We start from the raw sequence: 27,474 nt of genomic DNA, 5'->3' as shown, positions 1-27,474 counted from the left end.
GGTGAATGTCTGTGGTTTGGTACGGTTAAAATGTGAGCCTAACTAGAACGTCCCTGTAACCTTTGTTTGTTTCAGTGAATATATATATAAATCGGTAAGCCCATAATTTTTTAGTTTTCAATAGCAACAGTTCCCTTAGGGAATCAGTCAAAGTACAAAAAAGAGGAAAAAAGTCTTAACTAGTTTTAAGACCAGATCATAATTTCGAAAACCAGGAATGAGAATTGAGCAGGGAATGAAAGAGGGTTATCATGCAATTAGTTTATTAATTGCATATTATTAGAGAGACTCAGCGATACAGTGGTCACAACTGGGTGACAGAGCGAGCAGTGATAAGTGAGTGAAAATAAAAAAAGTGCATCAGATAAAAGCACAAAGACATTTGGCTCCTTTATTTAAATTTTGTAGAATATAATGTTACTCAGTTACTGTACTCATTCTTCTCAATTAGTCTTGCTAGGACGTCATGATGTTGATGCACATCTCATGTTCCCTCCACCGACCCTTACCCTGTCTGCTCTTTACTCAGTTACTGTACTCTTTCCTCTGCATTAGTCTTTCTTGGACGTCATGATGTTGCATGCACATCTCATGTTCATTCCACCTACCCTTACTCTGTCTGCTCTTTACTCAGTCATTGTGTAGGAGGCTGGACTGGCTTGTAGTGAGTACCAAGGGGTACTTGCACCTTGCACCAGGCCCAGTTATCCCTTATTAGTGTATAGGTGTAGGAGGCTGGACTGGCTTGTAGTGAGTACCAAGGGGTACTTGCACCTTGCACCAGGCCCAGGTATCCCTTATTAGTGTATAGGGTGTCTAGCAGCATAGGCTGATAGATAATGGTAGCTTAGCAGAGCAGCTTAGGCTGAACTAGGAGACGTGTGAAGCTACCACAGTACCACAAGTGTCACTTGCACAATATCATAAGAAAACACAATACACAGTTATACTAAAAATAAAGGTACTTTATTTTTATGACAATATGCCAAAGTATCTTAGAGTGTACCCTCAGTGAGAGGATAGGAAATATACACAAGTTACATGTACACAATACCAAAAATATGCAGTATAGTCTTAGAAAACAGTGCAAACAATGTATAGTTACAATAGGATGCAATGGGGACACATAGGGATAGGGGCAACACAAACCATATACTCCAAAAGTGGAATGTGAACCACGAATGGACCCCAAACCTATGTGACCTTGTAGAGGGTCGCTGGGACTATTAGAAAATAGTGAGGGTTAGAAAAATAGCCCTCCCCAAGACCCTGAAAAGTGAGTGCAAAGTGCACTGAAGTTCCCCAAAAGACAAAGAAGTCGTGATAGAGGAATAATGCAGGAAAGACACAAACCAACAATGCAACAACTGTGGATTTCCAATCTAGGGTACCTGTGGAACAAGGGGACCAAGTCCAAAAGTCACAAGCAAGTCGGAGATGGGTAGATGCCCAGGAAATGCCAGCTGTGGGTGCAAAGAAGCTTCTACTGGACAGAAGAAGCTGCAGTTTCTGCAGGAACGAAAAGGACTAGAGACTTCCCCTTTGGTGGACGGATCCCTCTCGCCGTGGAGAGTCGTGCAGAAGTGTTTTCCCGCCGAAAAAACGCCAACAAGGCTTGCTAGCTGCAAATCGTGCGGTTAGCGTTTTTGGATGCTGCTGCGGCCCAGGAGGGACCAGGAGGTCGCAAATTGGACCAGGAGATAGAGGGGACGTCGAGCAAGACAAGGAGCCCTCTTTGCAGCAGGTAGCACCCGGAGAAGTGCCCGAAACCGGCACTACGAGGATGCATGAAACGGTGCTTGCCGAAGTTGCACAAAGGAGTCCCACGTCGCCGGAGACCAACTTAGAAAGTCGTGCAATGCAGGTTAGAGTGCCGTGGACCCAGGCTTGGCTGTGCACAAAGGATTTCCGCCGGATGTGCACGGAAGCCGGGGTAGTTGCAAAAGTTGCGGTTTCCAACAATGCAGTCTGGCGTGGGGAGGCAAGGACTTACCTCCACCAAACTTGGACTGAAGAGTCACTGGACTGTGGGAGTCACTTGGACAGAGTTGCTGGATTCAAGGGACCTCGCTGGTCGTGCTGAGAGGAGACCCAAGGGACCGGTAATGCAGCTTTTTGGTGCCTGCGGTAGCAGGGGGAAGATTCCGTCGACCCACGGGAGATTTCTTCGGAGCTTCTAGTGCAGAGAGGAGGCAGACTACCCCCACAGCATGCACCACCAGGAAAACAGTCGAGAAGGCGGCAGGATCAGCGTTACAGAGTTGCAGTAGTCGTCTTTGCTACTATGTTGCAGTTTTGCAGGCTTCCAGCGCGGTCAGCAGTCGATTCCTTGGCAGAAGGTGAAGAGAGAGATGCAGAGGAACTCTGATGAGCTCTTGCATTCGCTATCTAAAGTTTCCCCAGAGACAGAGACCCTAAATAGCCAGAAAAGAGGGTTTGGCTACTTAGGAGAGAGGATAGGCTACTAACACCTGAAGGAGCCTATCAGAAGGAGTCTCTGATGTCACCTGGTGGCACTGGCCACTCAGAGCAGTCCAGTGTGCTGGTAGCACCTCTGTTTCCAAGATGGCAGAGGTCTGGAGCATACTGGAGGAGCTCTGGACACCTCCCAGGGGAGGTGCAGGTCAGGGGAGTGGTCACTCCCCTTTCCTTTGTCCAGTTTCGCGCCAGAGCAGGGGCTAAGGGGTCCCTGAACCGGTGTAGACTGGCTTATGCAGAATTGGGCACATCTGTGCCCAAGAAAGCATTTCCAGAGGCTGGGGGAGGCTACTCCTCCCCTGCCTTCACACCATTTTCCAAAGGGAGAGGGTGTAACACCCTCTCTCAGAGGAAGTCCTTTGTTCTGCCATCCTGGGACAAGCCTGGCTTGACCCCAGGGGGGCAGAAACCTGTCTGAGGGGTTGGCAGCAGCAGCAGCTGCAGTGAAACCCCAGGAAAGGCAGTTTGGCAGTACCAGGGTCTGTGCTACAGACCACTGGGGTCATGGAATTGTCCCAATAATGCCATGATGGCATAGAGGGGGCAATTCCATGATCTTAGACATGTTACATGGCCATATTCGGAGTTACCATTGTGAAGCTACATATAGGTACTGACCTATATGTAGTGCACGCGTGTAATGGTGTCCCGCACTCACAAAGTTCAGGGAATTGGCCCTGAACAATGTGGGGGCACCTTGGCTAGTGCCAGGGTGCCCTCACACTAAGTAACTTTGCACCTAACCTTTACCAGGTAAAGGTTAGACATATAGGTGACTTATAAGTTACTTAAGTGCAGTGTAAAATGGCTGTGAAATAACGTGGACGTTATTTCACTCAGGCTGCAGTGGCAGGCCTGTGTAAGAATTGTCAGAGCTCCCTATGGGTGGCAAAAGAAATGCTGCAGCCCATAGGGATCTCCTGGAACCCCAATACCCTGGGTACCTCAGTACCATATACTAGGGAATTATAAGGGTGTTCCAGTAAGCCAATGTAAATTGGTAAAAATGGTCACTAGCCTGTTAGTGACAATTTGTACAGAGAGAGCATAACCACTGAGGTTCTGGTTAGCAGAGCCTCAGTGAGACAGTTAGGCACCACACAGGGAACACATACATATAGGCCACAAACTTATGAGCACTGGGGTCCTGACTAGCAGGGTCCCAGTGACACATAACAAACATACTGAAAACATAGGGTTTTCACTATGAGCACTGGGCCCTGGCTAGCAGGATCCCAGTGAGACAGTGAAAACACCCTGACATACACTCACAAACAGTCCAAAAGTGGGGGTAACAAGGCTAGAAAGAGGCTACTTTCTCACAATAGGGTGTCTAGCAGCATAGGCTGTTAGATAATGGTAGCTTAGCAGAGCAGCTTAGGCTGAACTAGGAGACGAGTGAAGCTCCTACAGTACCACTAGTGTCACTTGCACAATATCATAAGAAAACACAATACACAGATATACTAAAAATAAAGGTACTTTATTTTTATGACAATATGCCTAAGTATCTCAGTGAGTACCCTCAGTATGAGGATAGCAATTATACACAAGTTATATGTACACAATACCAAAAATATGCAGTATAGTCTTAGAAAACAGTGCAAACAATGTATAGTTACAATAGGATGCAATGGGGACACATAGGGATAGGGGCAACACAAACCATATACTCCAAAAGTGGAATGCGAACCACGAATGGACCCCAAACCTATGTGACCTTGTAGAGGGTCGCTGGGACTATTAGAAAATAGTTAGGGTTAGAAAAATAGCCCACCCCAAGACCCTGAAAAGTGAGTGCAAAGTGCACTAAAGTTCCCCAAAGGACAAAGAAGTTGTGATAAGGGAATACTGCAGGAAAGACACAAACCAGCAATGTAACAACAATGGATTTCCAAACGAGGGTACCTGTGGAACAAGGGGACCAAGTCCAAAAGTCACAAGCAAGTCGGAGATGGGTAGATGCCCAAGAAATGCCAACGGTGGATGCAAAGAACCTGCTACTGGACAGTAGAAACTTAGGATTCTGCAGGAACGACAAGGGCTAGAAACTTCCCCTTTAGAGGATGGATCCCCCACGCCGTGGAGAGTCGTGCAGAAGTGTTTTCCCGTGGAAATACAGCCAACAAGCCTTGCTAGCTGTAAATTGTGCGAAAAAGGTTTTTGGACGCCGCTGTGGCCCAGGAGGGACCAGGATGTTGCAAATTGCGTCAGGAGAGAGAGGGGACATCGAGCAAGACAAGGAGCCCTCTCAGCAGCAGGTAGCACCCGGAGAAGTGCCAGAAACAGGCACTACGAGGATGCGTGAAACGGTGCTCGCTGAAGTTGCACAAAGGAGTCCCACGTCGCCGGAGACCAACTTAGAAAGTCGTGCAATGCAGGTTAGAGTGCCGTGGAACCAGGCTTGGCTGTGCACAAAGGATTTCTGCCGGAAGTGCACAGGGGTCGGAGTAGCTGCAAAAGTCGCGGTTCCCAGCAATGCAGTCTGGTGTGGGGAGGCAAGGACTTACCTCCACCAAACTTGGACTGAAGAGTCAGTGGACTGTGGGAGTCACTTGGACAGAGTTGCTGGATTCAAGGGACCTCGCTCGTTGTGCTGAGAGGAGACCCAAGGGACCGGTAATGCAGCTTTTTGGTGCCTGCGGTTGCAGGGGGAAGATTCCGTCGACCCACGGGAGATTTCTTCGGAGCTTCTAGTGCAGAGAGGAGGCAGACTACCCCCACAGCATGCACCACCAGGAAAACAGTCGAGAAGGCGGCAGGATCAGCGTTACAGAGTTGCAGTAGTCATCTTAGCTACTATGTTGCAGTTTTGCAGGCTTCCAGCGCGGTCAGCAGTCGATTCCTTGGCAGAAGGTGAAGAGAGAGATGCAGAGGAACTCTGATGAGCTCTTGCATTCGTTATCTACAGTTTCCCCAGAGACAGAGACCCTAAATAGCCAGAAAAGAGGGTTTGGCTACCTAGGAGAGAGGATAGGCTAGCAACACCTGAAGGAGCCTATCAGAAGGAGTCTCTGACGTCACCTGGTGGCACTGGCCACTCAGAGCAGTCCAGTGTGCCAGCAGCACCTCTGTTTCCAAGATGGCAGAGGTCTGGAGCACACTGGAGGAGCTCTGGACACCTCCCAGGGGAGGTGCAGGTCAGGGGAGTGGTCACTCCCCTTTCCTTTGTCCAGTTTCGCGCCAGAGCAGGGCTAAGGGGTCCCCTGAACCGGTGTAGACTGGCTTATGCAGAATTGGGCACATCTGTGCCCATGAAAGCATTTCCAGAGGCTGGGGGAGGCTACCCCTCCCCTGCCTTCACACCATTTTCCAAGGGGAGAGGGTGTAACACCCTCTCTCAGAGGAAGTCCTTTGTTCTGCCATCCTGGGACAAGCCTGGCTTGACCCCAGGGGGGCAGAAACCTGTCTGAGGGGTTGGCAGCAGCTGCAGTGAAACCCCAGGGAAGGCAGTTTGGCAGTACCAGGGTCTGTGCTACAGACCACTGGGATCATGGGATTGTGCCAACTATGCCAGGATGGCATAGAGGGGGCAATTCCATGATCATAGACATGTTACATGGCCATATTCGGAGTTACCATTGTGAAGCTACATATAGGTAGTGACCTATACGTAGTGCACGCGTGTAATGGTGTCCCCGTACTCACAAAGTCCGGGGAATTGGCCCTGAACAATGTGGGGGCACCTTGGCTAGTGCCAGGGTGCCCTCACACTAAGTAACTTTGCACCTAACCTTTACCAGGTAAAGGTTAGACATATAGGTGACTTATAAGTTACTTAAGTGCAGTGTAAAATGGCTGTGAAATAACGTGGACGTTATTTCACTCAGGCTGCAGTGGCAGGCCCGTGTAAGAATTGTCAGAGCTCCCTATGGGTGGCAAAAGAAATGCTGCAGCCCATAGGGATCTCCTGGAACCCCAATACCCTGGGTACCTCAGTACCATATACTAGGGAATTATAAGGGTGTTCCAGTAAGCCAATGTAAATTGGTAAAATTGGTCACTAGCCTGTTAGTGACAATTTGAAAGAAATGAGAGAGCATAACCACTGAGGTTCTGGTTAGCAGAGCCTCAGTGAGACAGTTAGGCACCACACAGGGAACACATACATATAGGCCACAAACTTATGAGCACTGGGGTCCTGACTAGCAGGGTCCCAGTGACACATAACAAACACACTGAAAACATAGGGTCTTCACTATGAGCACTGGGCCCTGGCTAGCAGGATCCCAGTGAGACAGTGAAAACACCCTGACATACACTCACAAACAGGCCAAAAGTGGGGGTAACAAGGCTAGAAAGAGGCTACTTTCTCACACACTGTACTCATTCTTCTGCTTGAGTCTTGCTTGTACGTCGTGATGTTGCTTGCACATCTCATGTTCACTCCACGTACCTTGTCTGCTTTTTACTCAGTCGTTGTACTCATTCTTCTGCATTAGTCTTGCTTAGACGCCCTGATGTTGCCTTCACATCTCATGTTCACTCCACGTACCCTGTCTGCTCCTTACTCAGTTGCTGTACTCATTCTTCTGCATTAATCTTGCTTGGACGCCCTGATGTTGCATGCACATCTAATGTTCACTCTACATACCCGTACCCTGTCTTCTCTTTACTCAGTCACTGTATTCATTCTTCTGCATTAGTCTTGCTTAGACATTGTGATGTTGCCTTCACATCTCATGTTCACTCCACGTACCCTGTCTGCTCCTTACTCAGTTGCTGTACTCAATCTTCTGCATTAATCTTGCATGGACGTCATGATGTTGCATGCACATCTAATGTTCACTCCACATACCCGTACCCTGTCTTCTCTTTACTCAGTCACTGTACTCATTCTTCTACATCAGTCTTGCTTAGACATTGTGATGTTGCATGCACATCGCATGTTCACTCCATGTACCCGTACTCTGTCTGCTCTCTACTCAGTCACTGTACTCATTCATCTGCATTAGTCTTGCATGGATGTCATGATGTTGCATGCACATCTCACGTTCGCTCCACCGACCCTTGCCTTGCCTGCTCTTTACTCATAGATCCGCCATTGACTCCAGCAATCTCCTCACTTGGATGTCTCTTCCTCCATTTCAGCTCTCGGACCTCAATAGCACCAACATGGAGAAGCCGTCAAGCAGCGTCCTCCGGGAACACCTAGAACTTATTACTGAAAACCAGGCTGTGAATGATGACTACAGGAACTCTGGGTACACCCGGGGTCACCTGAACCCCAGCCAGCACCACAGCAGCAAAGCACAGCTTGCCACATTCACCTACACCAACATGGCGCCCCAGGAGTCCAAGCTGAACAGCGGCACGTGGAACCAGTACGAGACCCATCTGAAGGTCAACGTCCTGCCCGCTTGCAGCAAAACCCACGTACTTATGGGTGTCGTACCATCTGGGTCGCAGCCAGGACAGGGGGTGTGGATCAAGGAGCGTGTGAACGTACCACTCTACTTTTGGAGTGCCTACTGCTGCATGCACAAGGGCGGTGGGTGGGTGGCGGAGGCACGGCTGGGGCTGAACGCCAATCCCTATGTGGTGAAGACCCTGACAGTGCCTCATCTGGAGGAAGTTCTGAGCTGGGAGTTTGGCCAGAGTGTCATCATATTTCCAAACCACTGCTCCTCTGAGGTATAGGTGGAGATGCTGCCTTTAACTTACTGCTTGTAACACCTTCTACATCTCCATGGCCGGCATCTCTGCCTCAGTGCTTTCCATGCTCTACCAGTGCTCCCACCTCCACAGGGTGTAGGTTCAGGTGTCCATAGCTGCTTTTTACTAAGTCTTTGTCGTCTCCTCAACCCAATGTGTGATTCCTCTTCAATCTCTCTATATTCTGCCCCCCTCAGTACTTCCCATCCTCAACCAGTGAACCACCTCTTGGGGTTGGGTGCAAACTCCCAGCACCCACAGCTGTGTCTTTCTCAATCCACATCACATCTCCCAAACCCACCCCTCATGTCCGTGACAGTTCTGAGATCTCCATACTCTGCACAGCCACCTCTTCATCCTCAGCCGCAGCAGCACTGGGGTGTGGGTGCAGATCCTGCAGACCCCAGAGCTGTGTTCTGCGCCCCAGTCACCCACGTCCCGTGTCTGCTTATACCACTGTGACACTCCTGTAGGATCTGCGCTCTGCAGACCCCAGTCTCCATCCTCCGAAACCGGTGCCACCTTGTTGGAGGTGTAGATGGTATGTCCACCATACCAGTATCCTTCATCGTCACCAGCCACCCGCCTCCACCGTCCAAGACTGTCCTCTCTGTGCATTCACCCTCTAAAGTCCCCATTTTGAAGTAGTGAAAGAGGGTTGTCCTCCTTTGCCTCTACCCATACTCCCCCACACTCCCGAGTCTTATCGATGTATTGTGTTCTGGATAACTGAACATCTAACCACTGCCCACCTCACCGTCACCAGGGGCAGAGATGGAAACGCAGATCCCATAACTGTACCACTCAGAGACTCCGATCGTCCTACCAACACTTACACATCCTCTTCTGTGTCTGTACTCTGCCCTCGGCTTATCCCATACTCCACCAGGAACCCCTTGAATCCAAGCGTGTATCACTCACTGCATCAGCCTCCACCCAGCCTACATCAGAATCTACCACCTACACCAGCACCACCTTCAACCATAACCCAGGCTACCTCAGCCTCCACCAGGATAGTGCTCTCTGTACATCCTTTTCCACCAGGATTGGCCAGAAGCCCCACCCACGCTACCTGAGCCTCCACCAGGACTCTACTCTCTGCATATACACCAGGACCCCCCAACCCCGAAGCCCACCCACCCTACCTCAGCCTCTACCAGGATTGTACTCTCTGTACATCCAACAGGACCCCCCAGAAACTCTAGCCACCCTTCCTCAGCCTCTACCATGTCTGCTCTCTTGGTACATCAGCACAGCCTCCACCATCCTCTGCCAGGACCACAGGGATGAAGACGGTGCAGGGGGGTGTACACCCCACAGCACCACCCAAGCGCATAGCAAGAAGCGGTCAGTGTGTTCTGGGATCAGCAGTGTGGTGATCTCATACATTCTACATTCCATGCTATACATAGGATGTGGAATGAGAGATCCTCGGGGGGGATTCCAGAAGGCACAGTTGTAGAGAGCAGTCAGAGCGGTCAATGACTGTGGCCAATAAAGATCCCACTTCATTGAATTGATCATCAGATTTCATTCTCATTTTTATCACCACAAGCAGCCTCTAGGGGAGAATTGCTCTCACTCAGCCCATGCACACCTCCCACCCCCTGGCACTTGGCCCTGCTGTTGTACACCCTTGTTAAAAGCAGTCTATCGCCACTGTGTCTGAGGAGGCTGCGTGACCCATGACCTCCAGGTCCGTACATACAAACCTCTCTTGTGTTTGTATCACTGTCTACTACTCTGTCGGTAGCACCAATAATCTCAGTCTATCAGCTCTCTCCTGTGTCAGTAGCACCAATAATCTCAGTCTATCAGCTCCCTCCTGTGTCAGTACTACCAATAATCTCAGTCTATCAGTTCTCACCTGTGTCAGTACTAACATTAAACTCGGTCTATCAGTTCTCACCTGTGTCAGTAGCACCAATAATCTCAGTCTATCAGTTCTCACCTGTGTCAGTACAACCAATAATCTCAGTCTATCAGCTCTCTCCTGTGTCAGTACTACCAATAATCTCGGTCTTTCAGTTCTCTCCTGTTTCAGTACAACCAATAATCTCGATCTATCAGTTCTCTCCTGTGTCAGTACAACCAATAATCTCGGCCTATCAGTTCTCCCCTGTGTCAGTACTACCAATAATCTCGGTCTATCAATTCTCTCCTGTGTCAGTACTACCAATAATCTCAGTCTATCAGTTCTCTCCTGTGTCAATAGCACCAATAATCTCAGTCTATCAGTTCTCTCCTGTGTCAGTACAACCAATAATCTCGGTCTATCAGTTCTCTCCTGTGTCAGTACAACCAATAATCTTGGTCTATCAGTTCTCTCCTGTGTCAGTACTACCAATAATCTCAGTCTATCAGTTCTCGCCTGTGTCAGTACAACCAATAATCTCAGTCTATCAGTTCTCTCCTGTGTCAATAGCACCAATAATCTCAGTCTATCAGTTCTCACCTGTGTCAGTACGACCAATAATCTCAGTCTATCAGTTCCCTCCTGTGTCAGTACTACCAATAATCTCAGTCTATCAGTTCCCTCCTGTGTCAGTACTACCAATAATCTTGGTCTATCAGTTCCCTCCTGTGTCAGTACTATCAATCATCTTGGTCTATCAGTTCTCTCCTGTGTCAGTACAACCAATAATCTCAGTCTATCAGTTCTCTCCTGTGTCAGTAGCACCAATAATCTTGGTCTATCAGCTCTCACCTGTGTCAGTAGCACCAATAATCTCAGTCTATCAGTTCTCGCCTGTGTCAGTAGCACTAATAATCTCAGTCTATCAATTCTCTCCTGTGTCAATAGCACCAATAATCTCAGTCTATCAGTTCCCTCCTGTGTCAGTACTATCAATAATCTTGGTCTATCAGTTCTCTCCTGTGTCAGTACAACCAATAATCTCAGTCTATCAGTTCTCTCCTGTGTCAGTACAACCAATAATCTCAGTCTATCAGCTCCCTCCTGTGTCAGTACTACCAATAATCTCAGTCTATCAGTTCTCACCTGTGTCAGTACTACCAATAATCTCAGTCTATCAGTTCTCGCCTGTGTCAGTACAACCAATAATCTCACTATCAGTTCTCTCCTGTGTCAGTACAACCAATAATCTTGGTCTATCAGTTATCTCCTGTGTAGGTAGCACCAATAATCTCAGTCTATCAGTTCTCACCTGTGTCAGTACGACCAATAATCTCGGTCTATCAGTTCCCTCCTGTGTCAGTACTATCAGTAATCTTGGTCTATCAGTTCTCTCCTGTGTCAGTACAACCAATAATCTCAGTCTATCAATTCTCTCCTGTGTCAGTACAACCAATAATCTCAGTCTATCAGTTCTCAACCTGTGTCAGTACAACCAATAATCTCAGTCTATCAGTTCCCTCCTGTGTCAGTACTACCAATAATCTCGGTCTATCAGTTCTCTCCTGTGTCAGTACAACCAATAATCTTGGTCTATCAGTTCTCTCCTGTCAGTACAACCAATAATCTCAGTCTATCAGTTCTCGCCTGTGTCAGTACAACCAATAATCTCAGTCTATCAGTTCTCTCCTGTGTCAATAGCACCAATAATCTCGGTCTATCAGTTCTCTCCTGTGTCAGTACTACCAATAATCTCGGTCTATCAGTTCTCTCCTGTGTCAGTACAACCAATAATCTTGGTCTATCAGTTCTCTCCTGTCAGTACAACCAATAATCTCAGTCTATCAGTTCTCGCTTGTGTCAGTACAACCAATAATCTCAGTCTATCAGTTCTCTCCTGTGTCAGTACTACCAATAATCTCGGTCTATCAGTTCTCTCCTGTGTCAGTACTACCAATAATCTCGGTCTATCAATTCTCTCCTGTGTCAGTAGCACCAATAATCTCAGTCTATCAGTTCCCTCCTGTGTCAGTACAACCAATAATCTCGGTCTATCAGTTCTCTCCTGTGTCAGTAGCACCAATAATCTCAGTCTATCAGTTCCCTCCTGTGTCAGTACAACCAATAATCTCGGTCTATCAGTTCTCTCCTGTGTCAGTAGCACCAATAATCTCAGTCTATCAGTTCCCTCCTGTGTCAGTACTACCAATAATCTCGGTCTATCAGTTCTCTCCTGTGTCAGTAGCACCAATAATCTCAGTCTATCAGTTCCCTCCTGTGTCAGTACAACCAATAATCTCGGTCTATCAGTTCTCTCCTGTGTCAGTAGCACCAATAATCTCAGTCTATCAGTTCCCTCCTGTGTCAGTACAACCAATAATCTCGGTCTATCAGTTCTCTCCTGTGTCAGTACAACCAATAATCTCAGTCTATCAGTTCTCTCCTGTGTCAGTACTACCAATAATCTCGGTCTGTCAGTTCTCTCCTGTGTCAGTACAACCAATAATCTCGGTCTATCAGTTCTCTTCTGTGTCAGTAGCAACAATAATCTCAGTCTATCAGTTCTCTCCTGTGTCAGTACAACCAATAATCTCAGTCTATCAGTTCTCTCCTGTGTCAGTACAACCAATAATCTTGGTCTATCAGTTCTCTCCTGTGTCAGTACAACTAATAATCTAAGTCTATCAATTCTCTCCTGTGTCAGTAGCACCAATAATCTCAGTCTATCAGTTCTCTCCTGTGTCAGTACTACCAATAATATCAGTCTATCAATTCTCTCCTGTGTCAGTACTATCAATAATCTCAGTCTATCAATTCTCTCCTGTGTCAGTAGCACCAATAATCTCAGTCTATCAGTTCTCACCTGTGTCAGTACTACCAATAATCTCAGTCTATCAATTCTCTCCTGTGTCAGTACAACCAATAATCTCGGTCTATCAGTTCTCTCCTGTGTCAGTACAACCAATAATCTTGGTCTATCAATTCTCTCCTGTGTCAGTACAACCAATAATCTTGGTCTATCAGTTCTCACCTGTGTCAGTACTACCAATAATCTCGGTCTATCAGTTCTCGCCTGTGTCAGTACTACCAATAATCTCGGTCTATCAATTCTCTCCTGTGTCAATAGCACCAATAATCTCGGTCTATCAGTTCTCGCCTGTGTCAGTAGCACCAATAATCTCAGTCTATCAGTTCTCTCCTGTGTCAGTACTACCAATAATCTCAGTCTATCAATTCTCGCCTGTCAGTAGCACCAATAATCTCAGTCTATCAGTTCGGTCCTGTGTCAATAGCACCAATAATCTTGGTCTATCAGCTCTCACCTGTGTCAGTACTACCAATCATCTCGTGTGTGTACCAACAAGGTTTACCTGGGTCCGTAATACGAATGCTCTCTTTGGTGTGTAATGTGCTGCTGGGTTTGTAACATCAGCGCTCTCCTCGTCCAGTCATTCAACCCTTTCCTGGGTCTGTAATATCAGTACTCTGTGCCTGGGGTCTGTAGTAACAATAATCTATTGTGTGTAATAGCAGTGCTGTTCTGTGTCTGTAGGAGTAACACTCTGATTATTGCAGCAACGCTTGTCTAGGTCTGTAATGTGGAAGCTCTCTTGGGTCTGTAATGTAGGTGCTCTGCTGGGTTTACAACACCAGTGCACTCGGCCTGTAATTCGGCCCTTTCCTGCGGCTGTAATACCAGTGCTCTGCAGGGTTTGTAATACCAGTGCACTAGTCCTGTAATTCGACCCTTTCCTGCGGCTGTAATACCAGTGCTCTGCAGGGTTTGTAATACCAGTGCACTCTGCCTGTAATTCGAACCTTTTCTAGGACTGTAATACCAGTGCTCTGCAGGGTTTGTAATACAAGTGCACTCGGCCTGTAATTCGACCCTTTCCTGGCGCTGTAATACCAGTGCTCTGCAGGGTTTGTAATACCAGTGCACTCTGGATCCGGCCACCACACCCCTGGATTAATGTGATCTGGCAGACTTTGCCACTGCTGTGGATTTCTACACTCACCACATGACCCCAGCTGCATTATTTCAGGTTTCCATAAATATTGTGAGTCGTCACTGAAAACGTTTCACATGACCGTCTAAAGGGGGGGCAGTGGTGTCCAGACCTGTGAATGTGTCTCATTAATGTCAGCGAGGATGTGTTCTGTAGGACACAAAGACCAAACACATTTAATCATAACTCAGAGGTGAACCCCAGAGTGCTTTCCAGGAACAGTAATAGGTCCATTAAGTAAATCTGAGCCTGGGGAGAAGGTGTGAGCGGTATTGGGGCACACAGAATATTAGGAATGCATTGTTAATAAAAATGAGTGTCTATGTGTCACTTTGCTCTGTGATCAGCACAGAAAGAACAGTGTCAATAAAATAGAGTTGAATCCATAAATATACGCTTTATTTCTCCAACAATGCATGTTTCACTGTAGCCTCTTTAGGTCTCGGTTCCATCAGTAGGCAGAGCTCTTGTTGCCAATAGGTTGCATATACAGGGAGTGCAGAATTATTAGGCAAATGAGTATTTTGACCACATCATCCTCTTTATGCATGTTGTCTTACTCCAAGCTGTATAGGCTCGAAAGCCTACTACCAATTAAGCATATTAGGTGATGTGCATCTCTGTAATGAGAAGGGGTGTGGTCTAATGACATCAACACCCTATATCAGGTGTGCATAATTATTAGGCAACTTCCTTTCCTTTGGCAAAATGGGTCAAAAGAAGGATTTGACAGGCTCAGAAAAGTCAAAAATAGTGAGATATCTTGCAGAGGGATGCAGCACTCTTAAAATTGCAAAGCTTCTGAAGCGTGATCATCGAACAATCAAGCGTTTCATTCAAAATAGTCAACAGGGTCGCAAGAAGCGTGTGGAAAAACCAAGGCGCAAAATAACTGCCCATGAACTGAGAAAAGTCAAGCGTGCAGCTGCCACGATGCCACTTGCCACCAGTTTGGCCATATTTCAGAGCTGCAACATCATTGGAGTGCCCAAAAGCACAAGGTGTGCAATACTCAGAGACATGGCCAAGGTAAGAAAGGCTGAAAGATGACCACCACTGAACAAGACACACAAGCTGAAACGTCAAGACTGGGCCAAGAAATATCTCAAGACTGATTTTTCTAAGGTTTTATGGACTGATGAAATGAGAGTGAGTCTTGATGGGCCAGATGGATGGGCCCGTGGCTGGATTGGTAAAGGGCAGAGAGCTCCAGTCCGACTCAGACGCCAGCAAGGTGGAGGTGGAGTACTGGTTTGGGCTGGTATCATCAAAGATGAGCTTGTGGGGCCTTTTCGGGTTGAGGATGGAGTCAAGCTCAACTCCCAGTCCTACTGCCAGTTCCTGGAAGACATCTTCTTCAAGCAGTGGTACAGGAAGAAGTCTGCATCCTTCAAGAAAAACATGATTTTCATGCAGGACAATGCTCCATCACACGCGTCCAAGTACTCCACAGCGTGGCTGGCAAGAAAGGGTATAAAAGAAGGAAATCTAATGACATGGCCTCCTTGTTCACCTGATCTGAACCCCATTGAGAACCTGTGGTCCATCATCAAATGTGAGATTTACAAGGAGGGAAAACAGTACACCTCTCTGAACAGTGTCTGGGAGGCTGTGGGTGCTGCTGCACGCAATGTTGATGGTGAACAGATCAAAACACTGACAGAATCCATGGATGGCAGGCTTTTGAGTGTCCTTGCAAAGAAAGGTGGCTATATTGGTCACTGATTTGTTTTTGTTTTGTTTTTGAATGTCAGAAATGTATATTTGTGAATGTTGAGATGTTATATTGGTTCCACTGGTAATGATAAATAATTGAAATGGGTATATATTTTTTTTTGTTAAGTTGCCTAATAATTATGCACAGTGATAGTCACCTGCACACACAGATATCCCCCTAACATAGCTAAAACTAAAAACAAGCTAAAAACTACTTCCAAAAATATTCAGTTTTGATATTAATGAGTTTTTTGGGTTCATTGAGAACATGGTTGTTGTTCAATAATAAAATTAATCCTCAAAAATACAACTTGCCTAATAATTCTGCACTCCCTGTACTTAGAGTGGGCTTGGGGGCAGCGCCTTCTTCCTGATTGGATGCGTTCCCTTCCTGTGCTTCTGTTTGTCCCGCCCACGAGCAGACATGTCTCACAGTGTTCACAGTGGATGTGTATCCTTCCACTGCTGCTGTCAGACGTGATTTGCATGGGAGGGACTATTTTCTCTCCATATCACTACCTGCTCCACCCTCATCGGCTGTGAAACAAAGTTGTAGACAGCTGCAGGATACCTCAGAAGTTTTCAAATTAAAGCTTTTTTCGGAGCAGGGGAGTGTTTTATCGGAGAGATGTTTTTGAGCCTATTGTGACCTTTAGTGGACAACTGCAGAACTGCAATACAGCAAAGTAACATGGAGGTGGACTCCAGTACACAGGGTACCATTGATGTGTGCATGCAAACTTTAACTGCGAGGCTACCACACCCTCCACACTGCCAATAGTTTGTACTTTTTTAGAAAATTGTTTCAAATCCTTTACTTTCAATGTCATAAACATGTGAGTCCAAGCAATGGGGTCAGCACTGAACCGGTCATAAGGAGTTGTGTGTTTTCACTTCCATTGCTAGCAGTGACAGCTTGAGCCCAGCACAAATATACACATTACATATTACAAATATTTCATAGCTAATATAAATGAAACATATATAGATAGATCAAAGCCTTCTATTTTTCACACACAAGACATAAGAAAGCCAACATGGCCAACTCTCAAAAGATAGAAAGGGGATTAGGAAAGAGTGAGACAATTTGGGGCATATGTAGGAGTCTCTAGCACCATCTTTGCGCTGATGTATTGTCATTTTTCTGACACTAAGGCGGCACTAAAGTGCTTTTCTCCTGCACCATATTTACAAAGTGGCACAATTCATCACTGTCACTGTGCCATTTTTGGCGTAATTTTTAACACCTGTTCAGAACAGGCATTAAAATGACGCTCCCAATGACCTAGGGACCTCCTTGCACTCTGTTGCACTAGAGTAAAAAAGAATTACACTAGTGTAGCAAAGTGCCGAAAATGTTGGCGCTATTGTGCTAACGACCACTATGGTGCGCCATATTATAAATACGGAGCAACCCTGGTGTCGTTAGGTGCCGGTCCGGAGCACCAGATGATATGCCACGTTTTCTTAAATGTGGGCCTTTGTTACTGACAAATTCAATATCTATTTATCTATTGAACATTTGAATGAACTGAAAAAAACCCACCTAGGGGCATATTTATCAAAGGGTTTGCATCACCTTTGCACCATGCAGGGCGACGACAAACCTAGAGTGAGTTTACCAAGCCATACAAGGCCACCTTGCGCGGCCCTGCGTGGCGTGGTAAATCTGGAGCAATGCAAGGCAGAGCAAATCAGTGAACTGGTCCTGGTCAGTGAACTGCTCTGCCTCCCGTAGCTCCACCTGCTAAGTAGAACCCTCGTTCCTCATTCCTCTGAACTCTTGACCCCTGTCAGGAGTTCGAGGCCCTCCTCCACCCACAGGTTTCTGCCTGCACCTCATCCCTGGTGTCTAGTGGGAGAGCTCTGCTTTCCTACTAGGCGGCCTATCTCCTCCTTTTCTCTGCTTCTCTTTCTGTGTGCTGTCTCTTCCGTGTCTAACTCCCTGTGCCCCTTTTTTGCTGTTCGCTTTCCTCTGTGCTCTTTTTTACTTTTGCTTTACTTCTGTGCTTTTCCCTCCCCTCTCTCTCACTCTCGCTCTCCCCCTCTCTCTCTCCCCTGCCGCTGCTGCCCCTGCGGCCCCACCCCCCTCCTCTCTCTCACGCCGCACTCCCGCCGCTACTGCCCCCGCGGCTCTGCCCCCTTTTTTGTGTCGTTTTTGCCCCCGCTCCCACCTCCCAACTGTCCTCTCCCCACCTACTTAATGTGGGCCAAAGGCGCACCAAAGGCAAGCCCGTCTGCGCCCTCCGCACCTGGACCGTGCCCAGCGCCGGAACCCCTGGCTCTCCCCCCCCCACTGCCGCTACACTCGTCTGCATTATGACACCATCACCATCCATGCCCTCAACATCGGCCACTCACCTGCCTGCCATCAAGCCAAACCACAGCTCACCTGCGGACCCTTCTATTGCTGGAACTGCACCTTCATCAGCCTCCACGCCAACGACCCACCCACCAAGACAGGATGCAACCATCTCAGATGCATCTTACTCAACACCCACTCCATCCACAAACACGCCGTCGAACTTTGGAATCTACTCGACTCGCCATAGCCATCCCGGACGGCTACAAGATCACCCACAAGGACCACTCCAACAAACCAGAAGGAGGCATCGCCATCGTCCACAAGAACACCCTCAGGATCATGACCAGCCCCGAAGACACCCTCAGCACCGCCGAACACCTGCACTTCCAGATCCACAACGACCCAAACACCATCCTCCGAGGGACCCTCGTTTACAGCCCTCCCAGCCCTGGACAGCAGTTCAGCGACTCCATCACCGACGTCATCAGCATGCACGCTCTCGCATCCACAGACTACATACTCCTTGGGGACTTGAACTTCCACCTCGAGAACACCACCGATAACAACTCTACCACCCTTCTCGAGAACCTCTCCAACCTCGGCCTCAAACAGCTCGTCACAACACCCACCCACTCTGCAGGACACACTCAACCCCATTTTCTCTGCCAGCAAACACGTCTCCTTCAGCCACACCACCGAACTCCACCGGACAGACCACCACTGCATCCACTTCTCCTTCGAGAAACCACAACACACCATCACCCGCAACCGATTCCCCATCGCAGATGGAACAAGGTCACCGAAGACCAACTGATCACTACCCTCTCCCGGAACCCAACCATCGACACCACCGACACTGACACAGCTGCCCGCAACGTTAGGCAATGGACGACTGTGCCAACACTCTCGCCCAGATCAAAAATCTTTCCAACAGACACCGACAGAAAGGCCTTCTGGCTCACCGCCAAGAATCTAAGCAAACATGCAGAAGACTCGAAAAGAAGTGGCGCCAAGATCAGACACTGGACAACCACACAGCCTTTAAAAACGCCATCCGTAGACACCACTAACTCATCCGAACCGCCAAGAGAACTGCCTTCAAAGAACACATCAACAACAATGCACACAGCCACAAGGAGCTCTTCAACATCGAGAAAGAGCTCTCCAACCCTGGCTCCAACGTCAACGACATCCCACCAACACAAGACCTCTGCGACTCCCTAGCTACCTACTTCCACAGCAAGATCGCAGATATCCATGACAGCTTCAGCACTCAGACTCCCCTATCAACCACCAACGCCAAAGACTCACCACCCACCAGCCTCCTGCTCTCCTAGACCCACGTCAACGAAAACAACACCATTGAAATCATGAACACCATCCACTTCGGCTCACCATCCGAACCCTGCTCTCACCACATCTTCAAAAAAGCAAGCTCCGTCATTGCACCCCAACTCCAGAAGATCATCAACAGTTCCTTTGAGTCCGCCACCTTCCCAGAGAGCTGGAAACACGCCGAGATCAACGCCGTTCTCAAGAAACCTACGGCACACCCAAAGGACCTCAAGAACTTCTGGCCCATCTTCCTGCTTCCCTTCCCGGCAAAAGTCATAGAGAAAATTGTCAACAAACAACTGACCTGTTTCCCTGAGGAAAACAGCACTCTGGACCCATCCCAATCCGGATTCCACTGCAACCACAGCATCGAAACTGCCCTCATCGCCACCACTGATGACATCAGAACCATATTGGACAATGATGAAACCGCAGCCCTCATCCTCCTGGACATCTAAGCTGCGTTCAACACAGTCTGCCACCACACCCTACGCACACACCTCAGCGACGCAGGAATCCGCGACAGAGCCCTGGACTGGATCACCTCCTTTCTCACCGGCAGAACTCAGAGAGTCCGCCTCCCTCCATTCCACTCTGAAGCTACCAAAATCATCTGCGGCGTACCCCAGGGTTCGTCCCTCAGCCCAACCCTATTCAGCATCTACATGGCTCCGTCCGCTAACATCGCCCAATCTCACAACCTCAACATCATCTCATACGCCGATGACACCCGGCTGATCCTTTCCCTCACCAAGGACACCGCCAAGACCAACCTCCACAAAAGAATGAAGGCCATTGGCGAATGGATGAAGAACAGCTGCCTTAAACTGAATTCCGACAAGACTGAGGTCCTCATCTTCGGCTCCAGCCCCTCCACATGGGACGACTCCTAGTGGCCTGCCACACTGGGAACCGCACCAACACCCACCCACGATGCATGCAACCTGGGATTCATCCTGGACTCTTCACTATCTATGACCCAGCATGTCAACGCAAAATCTTCCTCCTGCTTCAACACCCTCCGCATGCTTCAGAAGATCTACAAATGGATCCCCACTGAAACCAGAAGAACAGTCACCAAAGCCCTCGTAAGCAGCAAACTGGACTACGGCAATGCCCTCTACGCAGGAATCACAGCCAAACTCCAGAAAAGACTGCAACGCATCCAGAACACCTCCGCACGCCACATCCTGGACTGCCACATCACAGCCCACCTGAAAGACCTGCTGTAGGAGGCTGGACTGGCTTGTGGTGAGTACCAAGGGGTACTTACACCTTGCACCAGGCCCAGGTATCCCTTATTATTGTATAGGGTGTCTAGCAGCTTAGGCTGATAGATAATGGTAGCTTAGCAGAGCAGCTTAGGCTGAACTAGGAGACGAGTGAAGCTCCTACAGTACCACTAGTGTCACTTGCACAATATCATAAGAAAACACAATACACAGATATACTAAAAATAAAGGTACTTTATTTTTATGACAATATGCCAAAGTATCTCAGTGAGTACCCTCAGTATGAGGATAGCAAATATACACAAGATATATGTACACAATACCAAAAATATGCAGTATAGTCTTAGAAAACAGTGCAAACAAAGTATAGATACAATAGGATGCAATGGGGACACATAGGGATAGGGGCAACACAAACCATATACTCCAAAAGTGGAATGCGAACCACGAATGGACCCCAAACCTATGTGACCTTGTAGAGGGTCGCTGGGACTATTAGAAAATAGTAAGGGTTAGAAAAATAGCCCACCCCAAGACCCTGAAAAGTGAGTGCAAAGTGCACTAAAGTTCCCCAAAGGACAAAGAAGTCGTGATAGGGGAATTCTGCAGGAAAGACACAAACCAGCAATGCAACAACAATGGATTTCCAAACGAGGGTACCTGTGGAACAAGGGGACCAAGTCCAAAAGTCACAAGCAAGTCGGAGATGGGCAGATGCCCAAGAAATGCCAACGGTGGGTGCAAAGAAGCTGCTACTGGAGAGTAGAAGCTTGGGATTCTGCAGGAACAACAAGGGCTATAAACTTCCTCCTTGGAGGATGGATCCCTCACGCCATGGAGAGTTGTGCGGAAGTGTTTTCCTGTGGAAATACAGCCAACAAGCCTTGCTAGCTGCAAATCGTGCGGTAAGGGTTTTTGCGTGCTGCTGTGGCCCAGGAGGGACCAGGATGTCGCCAATTGCGTCTGGGGACAGAGAGGGCGTCGAGCAAGACAAGGAGCCCTCTCAGAAGCAGGCAGCACTCACAGAAGTGCCGGAACAGGCACTTCGAAGAAGAGTGAAACGGTGCTCACCTGAAGTTGCACAAAGGAGTCCCACGCCGCCGGAGGACAACTTAGAAAGTCGTGCAATGCAGGTTAGAGTGCCGTGGACCCAGGCTTGGCTGTGCACAAAGGATTTCCACCGGAAGTGCACGGAAGCCGGAGTAGCTGCAAAAGACGCGGTTCCCAGCAATGCAGTCTGGCGTAGGGAGGCAAGGACTTACCTCCACCAAACTTGGACTGAAGAGTCACTGGACTGTGGGAGTCACTTGGACAGAGTTGCTGGAATCAAGGGACCTCGCTCGTCGTGCTGAGAGGAGACCCAGAGAACCGGTAATGCAGTTCTTTGGTGCCTGCGGTTGCAGGGGGAAGATTCCGTCGACCCACGGGAGATTTCTTCGGAGCGTCTAGTGCAGAGAGGAGGCAGACTACCCCCACAGCATGCACCACCAGGAAAACAGTCGAGAAGGCGGCAGGATCAGCGTTACAGAGTTGCAGTAGTCGTCTTCGCTACTTTGTTGCAGTTTTACAGGCTTCCAGCACGGTCAGCAGTCGATTCCTTGGCAGAAGGTGAAGAGAGAGATGCAGCGGAACTCTGATGAGCTCTTGCATTCGTTATCTAAGGAATTCCCCAAAGCAGAGACCCTAAATAGCCAGAAAAGAGGGTTTGGCTACTTAGGAGAGAGGATAGGCTAGCAACACCTGAAGGAGCCTATCAGAAGGAGTCTCTGACATCACCTGCTGGCACTGGCCACTCAGAGCATTCCAGTGTGCCAGCAGCTCCTCTGTTTCCAAGATGGCAGAGGTCTGAAGCCCACTGGAGGAGCTCTGGACACCTCCCAGGGAAGGTGCAGGTCAGGGGAGTGGTCACTCCCCTTTCCTTTGTCCAGTTTCGCGCCAGAGCAGGGCTAAGGGGTCCCTGAACCGGTGTAGACTGGCTTATGCAGAAATGGGCACCATCTGTGCCCATGAAAGCATTTCCAGAGGCTGGGGGAGGCTACTCCTCCCAAGCCCTAACACCTTTTTCCAAAGGGAGAGGGTGTAACACCCTCTCTCTGTGGAAGTCCTTTGTTCTGCCTTCCTGGGCCAAGCCTGGCTGTACCCCAGGAGGGCAGAAACCTGTCTGAGGGGTTGGCAGCAGCAGCAGCTGCAGTGAAACCCCTGAAAAGGCAGTTTGGCAGTACCCGGGTCTGAGCTACAGACCTGTGGGATGATGGGATTGTACCAACAATGCCAGGATGACATAGAGGGGGCAATTCCATGATCTTAGACATGTTACATGGCCATATTCGGAGTTACCATTGTGAAGCTACACATAGGTAGTGACCTATGTGTAGTGCACGCGTGTAATGGTGTCCCCGCACTCACAAAGTCCGGGGAATTTGCCCTGAACAATGTGGGGGCACCTTGGCTAGTGCCAGGGTGGCCACACACTAGGTAACTTAGCACCCAACCTTTACCAGGTAAAGGTTAGACATATACACAGGCCTGTGTAAGAATTGTCAGAGCTCCCTATGGGTGGCAAAAGAAATGCTGCAGCCCATAGGGATCTCCTGGAACCCTAATACCCTGGGTACCTCAGTACCATATACTAGGGAATTATAAGGGTGTTCCAGTATGCCAATGTGAATTGGTAAAATTGGTCACTAGCCTGTTAGTGACAATTTGGAAAGAAATGAGAGAGCATAACCACTGAGGTTCTGATTAGCAGAGCCTCAGTGAGACAGTTAGTCATATACACAGGTAATACAGTCAGGCACACTTATGAGCACTGGGGCCCTGGCTGGCAGGGTCCCAGTGACACATACAACTAAAACAACATATATACAGTGAAAAATGGAGGTAACATGCCAGGTAAGATGGTACTTTCCTACACCTGCATTGGCTCTCCTTCTACACCCGACCCGACAGCTTTCCTCCGCCGACCCTGCCCTCGGTACCGTCCCACGCATCCGCAGAACAACCACCGGCGGCAGATCATTCTCACACCTCACTGCCAAGACGAGGAACACTATTCCCACCCACCTGCGTCAGAACAAGGACCTCCTTACCTTCAGGAGACATCTCAAGACTTGGCTGTTTGGGCAGTAGCAACCCCCCCCCCCAGTGACTGGAGACCCTCATGGGTGACTAGTGCACTTTACAAATTCCCTGATTGATTGATTGAATCACTGCCTTGCATTACTCTGCGCTGGGAAGGTGTTCCATGGGTGGAGCGTGGGTGTTCCCACGCATTCACCCATGTATTTTGGGCATTCACAGATTTACCTTGTGTGGTAACCTGGGCGTGTGTCAAAATACTATGCCTCCCCAGGGGAGGCGTAACAATGGGAAATATGTTTATTTCTCCTTCTTGTTTCCTCTTCCTTAATGTCCTGCATTCTGCAACACACATAGAAATAGGAAAAAGCCTCCCAGGATTGTTTTTGTGCAGGATGGTATTGTAGGAGGCTGGCCTGGCTGGTAGTGGGTACCAAGGGGTACTTACGTACCAGGTCCAGTTATCCCTTATTAGTGTAGAAGAGGTGTTTCTAGCAGCTTAGGCTGATAGAAGGTAGCTATAGCAGAGCAGCTTAGGCTGAACTAGGAGACATGCAAAGCTCCCACTATACCACTGGTATCATATGCACTTATCATAAGAAAACACAATACACAGAAGTACTAAAAATAAAGGTACTTTATTTTTATGACAATATGCCAAAAGTATCTCAGTGAGTACCCTCAGTATGAGGATGCCAAATATACACAAGATATATGTACACAATACCAAAAATATGCAGTAATAGCAAAAGGAAGTAATGCAAGCAATGTAAAGTTACAATAGATTGCAATAGGAGCACATAAGTATAGGGGCAACACAAACCATATCCTCCAAAAGTGGAAGGCAAACCACGAATGGACCCCAAACCTATGTGAGCTTGTAGAGGGTCGCTGAGACTGTAAGAAAACAGTGAGGGTTAGAAAAATAGCCCACCCCAAGACCCTGAAAAGTAGGTGTAAAGTGCATCTATATTCCCCAGAGAGCACAGAAGTTGTGATAGGGGAATTCTGCAAGGAAGACCAACACCAGCAATGCAACCAAAGTGGATTTCTGGACGACAGTACCTGTGGAACAAGGGGATCAAGTTCAAGAGTTGCGACAAAGTCGAGATTGGGCAGATGCCCAGGAAATGCCAGCTGAGGGTGCAAAGAAGCTGCCACCTGATGGTAGAAGCTGTGGATTCTGCAAGAACGAAGAGGGCTAGAAACTTCCCCTTTGGAGGATGGATGTCCCACGTCGTGAAGAGTCGTGCAGAAGTGTTTTCCGGCAGAAAGACCGCAAACAAGCCTTGCTAGCTGCAAGGGTCGCGGTTAGGGTTTTTGGATGCTGCTGTGGCCCAGGAGGGACCAGGATGTCGCCAATTGCGTGAGGAGACAGAGGGGGCGTCCAGCAAGACAAGGAGCCCACTCAGAAGCAAGCAGAACCCGGAGAAGTGCAAGAAAAGGCACTACGAAGTGGAGTGAAATGGTGCTCACCCGAAGTTGCGCAAGAGAGTGCCACACCACCAGAGGACAACTCAGGAGGTCGTGCAATGCAGGTTAGAGTGCCGTGGACCCAGGCTTGGCTGTGCATAAAGGAAATCCTGGAAAAGTGCACAGGAGCCGGAGTAGCTGCAAAACACGCGGTTCTCAGCAATGCAGTCTGGCGTGGGGAGGCAAGGACTTACCTCCACCAAACTTGGATTGAAGAGTCACTGGACTGTGGGAGTCACTTGGACAGAGTTGCTGAGTTCAAGGGACCTCGCTCGTCGTGCTGAGAGACCCAGAGGACCGGTGATGCAGTTCTTTGGTGCCTACGGTTACAGGGGAAAGATTCCGTCGACCCACAGGAGATTTCTTCGGAGCTTCTAGTGCAGAGAGGAGGCAGACTACCCCCACAGCATGCACCACCAGGAAAACAGTCGAGAAGGCGGCAGGATCAGCGTTACAAGGTTGCAGTAGTCGTCTTTGCTACTTTGTTGCAGTTTTGCAGGCTTCCAGCATGGTCAGCAGTCGATTCCTTGGCAGAAGGTGAAGAGAGAGATGCAGAGGAACTCTGATGCAGCTCTTGCATTCATTATCTAAGGAATTCCCCAAAGCAGAGACCCTATATAGCCAGAAAAGAGGGTTTGGCTACTTAGGAGAGAGGATAGGCTAGCAACACCTGAAGGAGCCTATCAGAAGGAGTCTCTGAAGTCACCTGCTGGCACTGGCCACTCAGAGCAGTCCAGTGTGCCAGCAGCACCTCTGTTTCCAAGATGGCAGAGGTCTGGAGCACACTGGAGGAGCTCTGGGCACCTCCGAGGGGAGGTGCAGGTCAGGGGAGTGGTCACTCCCCTTTCCTTTGTCCAGTTTCGCGCCAGAGCACGGCTGAGGGATCCCTGAACCGGTGCAGACTGGCTTATGCAGGGATGGGCACCATCTGTGCCCATCAAAGCATTTCCAGAGGCTGGGGGAGGCTGCTCCTCCCCACCCCTGACACCTTTTTCCAAAGGGAGAGGTTGTAACACCCTCTCTCTGAGGAAGTCCTTTGTTCTGCCTTCCTGGGCCAAGCCTGGCTGGACCCCAGGAGGGCAGAAACCTGTCTGAGGGGTTGGCAGCAGCTGCAGTGAAACCCCGGGAAAGGTAGTTTGGCAGTACCGGGGTCTGAGCTAGAGACTCGGGGGATCATGGAATTGTCTCCCCAATGCCAGAATGGCATTGGGGTGACAATTCCATGATCCTAGACATGTTACATGGCCATGTTCGGTGTTACCATTGTGACGCTATACATATGTCGTGACATATGTATAGTGCGCACGTGTAATGGTGTCCCCGCACTCACAAAGTCCGGGGAATTTGCCCTGAACAATGTGAGCTGTAGGAGGCTGGACTGGCTTGTAGTGAGTACCAAGGGGTACTTACACCTTGCACCAGGCCCAGGTATCCCTTATTAGTGTATAGGGTGTCTAGCAGCTTAGGCTGATAGATAATGGTAGCTTAGCAGAGCAGCTTAGGCTGAACTAGGAGACGAGTGAAGCTCCTACAGTACCACTAGTGTCACTTGCACAATATCATAAGAAAACACAATACACAGATATACTAAAAATAAAGGTACTTTATTTTTATGACAATATGCCAAAGTATCTCAGTGAGTACCCTCAGTATGAAGATAGCAAATATACACAAGATATATGTACACAATACCAAAAATATGCAGTATAGTCTTACAAAACAGTGCAAACAATGTATAGTTACAATAGGATGCAATGGGGACACATAGGGATAGGGGCAACACAAACCATATACTCCAAAAGTGGAATGCGAACCACGAATGGACTCCAAACCTATGTGGCCTTGTAGAGGGTCGCTGGGACTGTAAGAAAACAGTTAGGGTTAGAAAAATAGCCCACCCCAAGACCCTGAAAAGTGAGTGCAAAGTGCACTAAAGTTCCCCAAAGGACATAGAAGTCGTGATAGGGGAATTCTGCAGGAAAGACACAAACCAGCAATGCAACAACGATGGATTTCCAAACGAGGGTACCTGTGGAACAAGGGGACCAAGTCCAAAAGTCACAAGCAAGTCGGAGATGGGCAGATGCCCAGGAAATGCCAGCTGTGGGTGCAAAGAAGCTGCTACTGGACAGTAGAAGCTGAGGATTCTGCAGGAACGACAAGGGTTCGAGACTTCCCCTTTAGAGGATGGATCCCTCAAGCCGTGGAGAGTCGTGCAGAAGTGTTTTCCTGAAGAAAGACCGCCAACAAGCCTTGCTAGCTGCAAATCGTGCAGTAAGGGTTTTTGTGTGCTGCTGTGGCCCAGGAGGGACCAGGATGTCGCCAATTGCGTCTAGG

At 48.6% G+C, this 27,474-nt stretch overlaps 1 protein-coding gene across 1 annotated transcript in view; it reads left to right on the top strand.

Moving 5' to 3' along the window:
• The window catches only part of LOC138252811 (endonuclease domain-containing 1 protein-like), a 31,530-nt gene extending 21,695 nt beyond the window's left edge, over window positions 1–9,835 (top strand). Inside the window, exon 2 of the mRNA XM_069205769.1 lies at window positions 7,570–9,835. Coding sequence (XP_069061870.1) covers window positions 7,570–8,118 — 549 coding nt within the window. The 3' untranslated portion in view covers window positions 8,119–9,835. The remainder of the gene's footprint in view (window positions 1–7,569) is intronic.
• The last annotated feature ends 17,639 nt before the right edge of the window (window positions 9,836–27,474 follow it).

This window comes from Pleurodeles waltl, chromosome 1_2, assembly GCF_031143425.1.
Source record: "Pleurodeles waltl isolate 20211129_DDA chromosome 1_2, aPleWal1.hap1.20221129, whole genome shotgun sequence".
Taxonomy (NCBI): domain Eukaryota; kingdom Metazoa; phylum Chordata; class Amphibia; order Caudata; family Salamandridae; genus Pleurodeles; species Pleurodeles waltl.
Note: the sequence above shows the minus strand (reverse complement) of the source record. Positions and strands in the feature narration are given on the sequence as shown.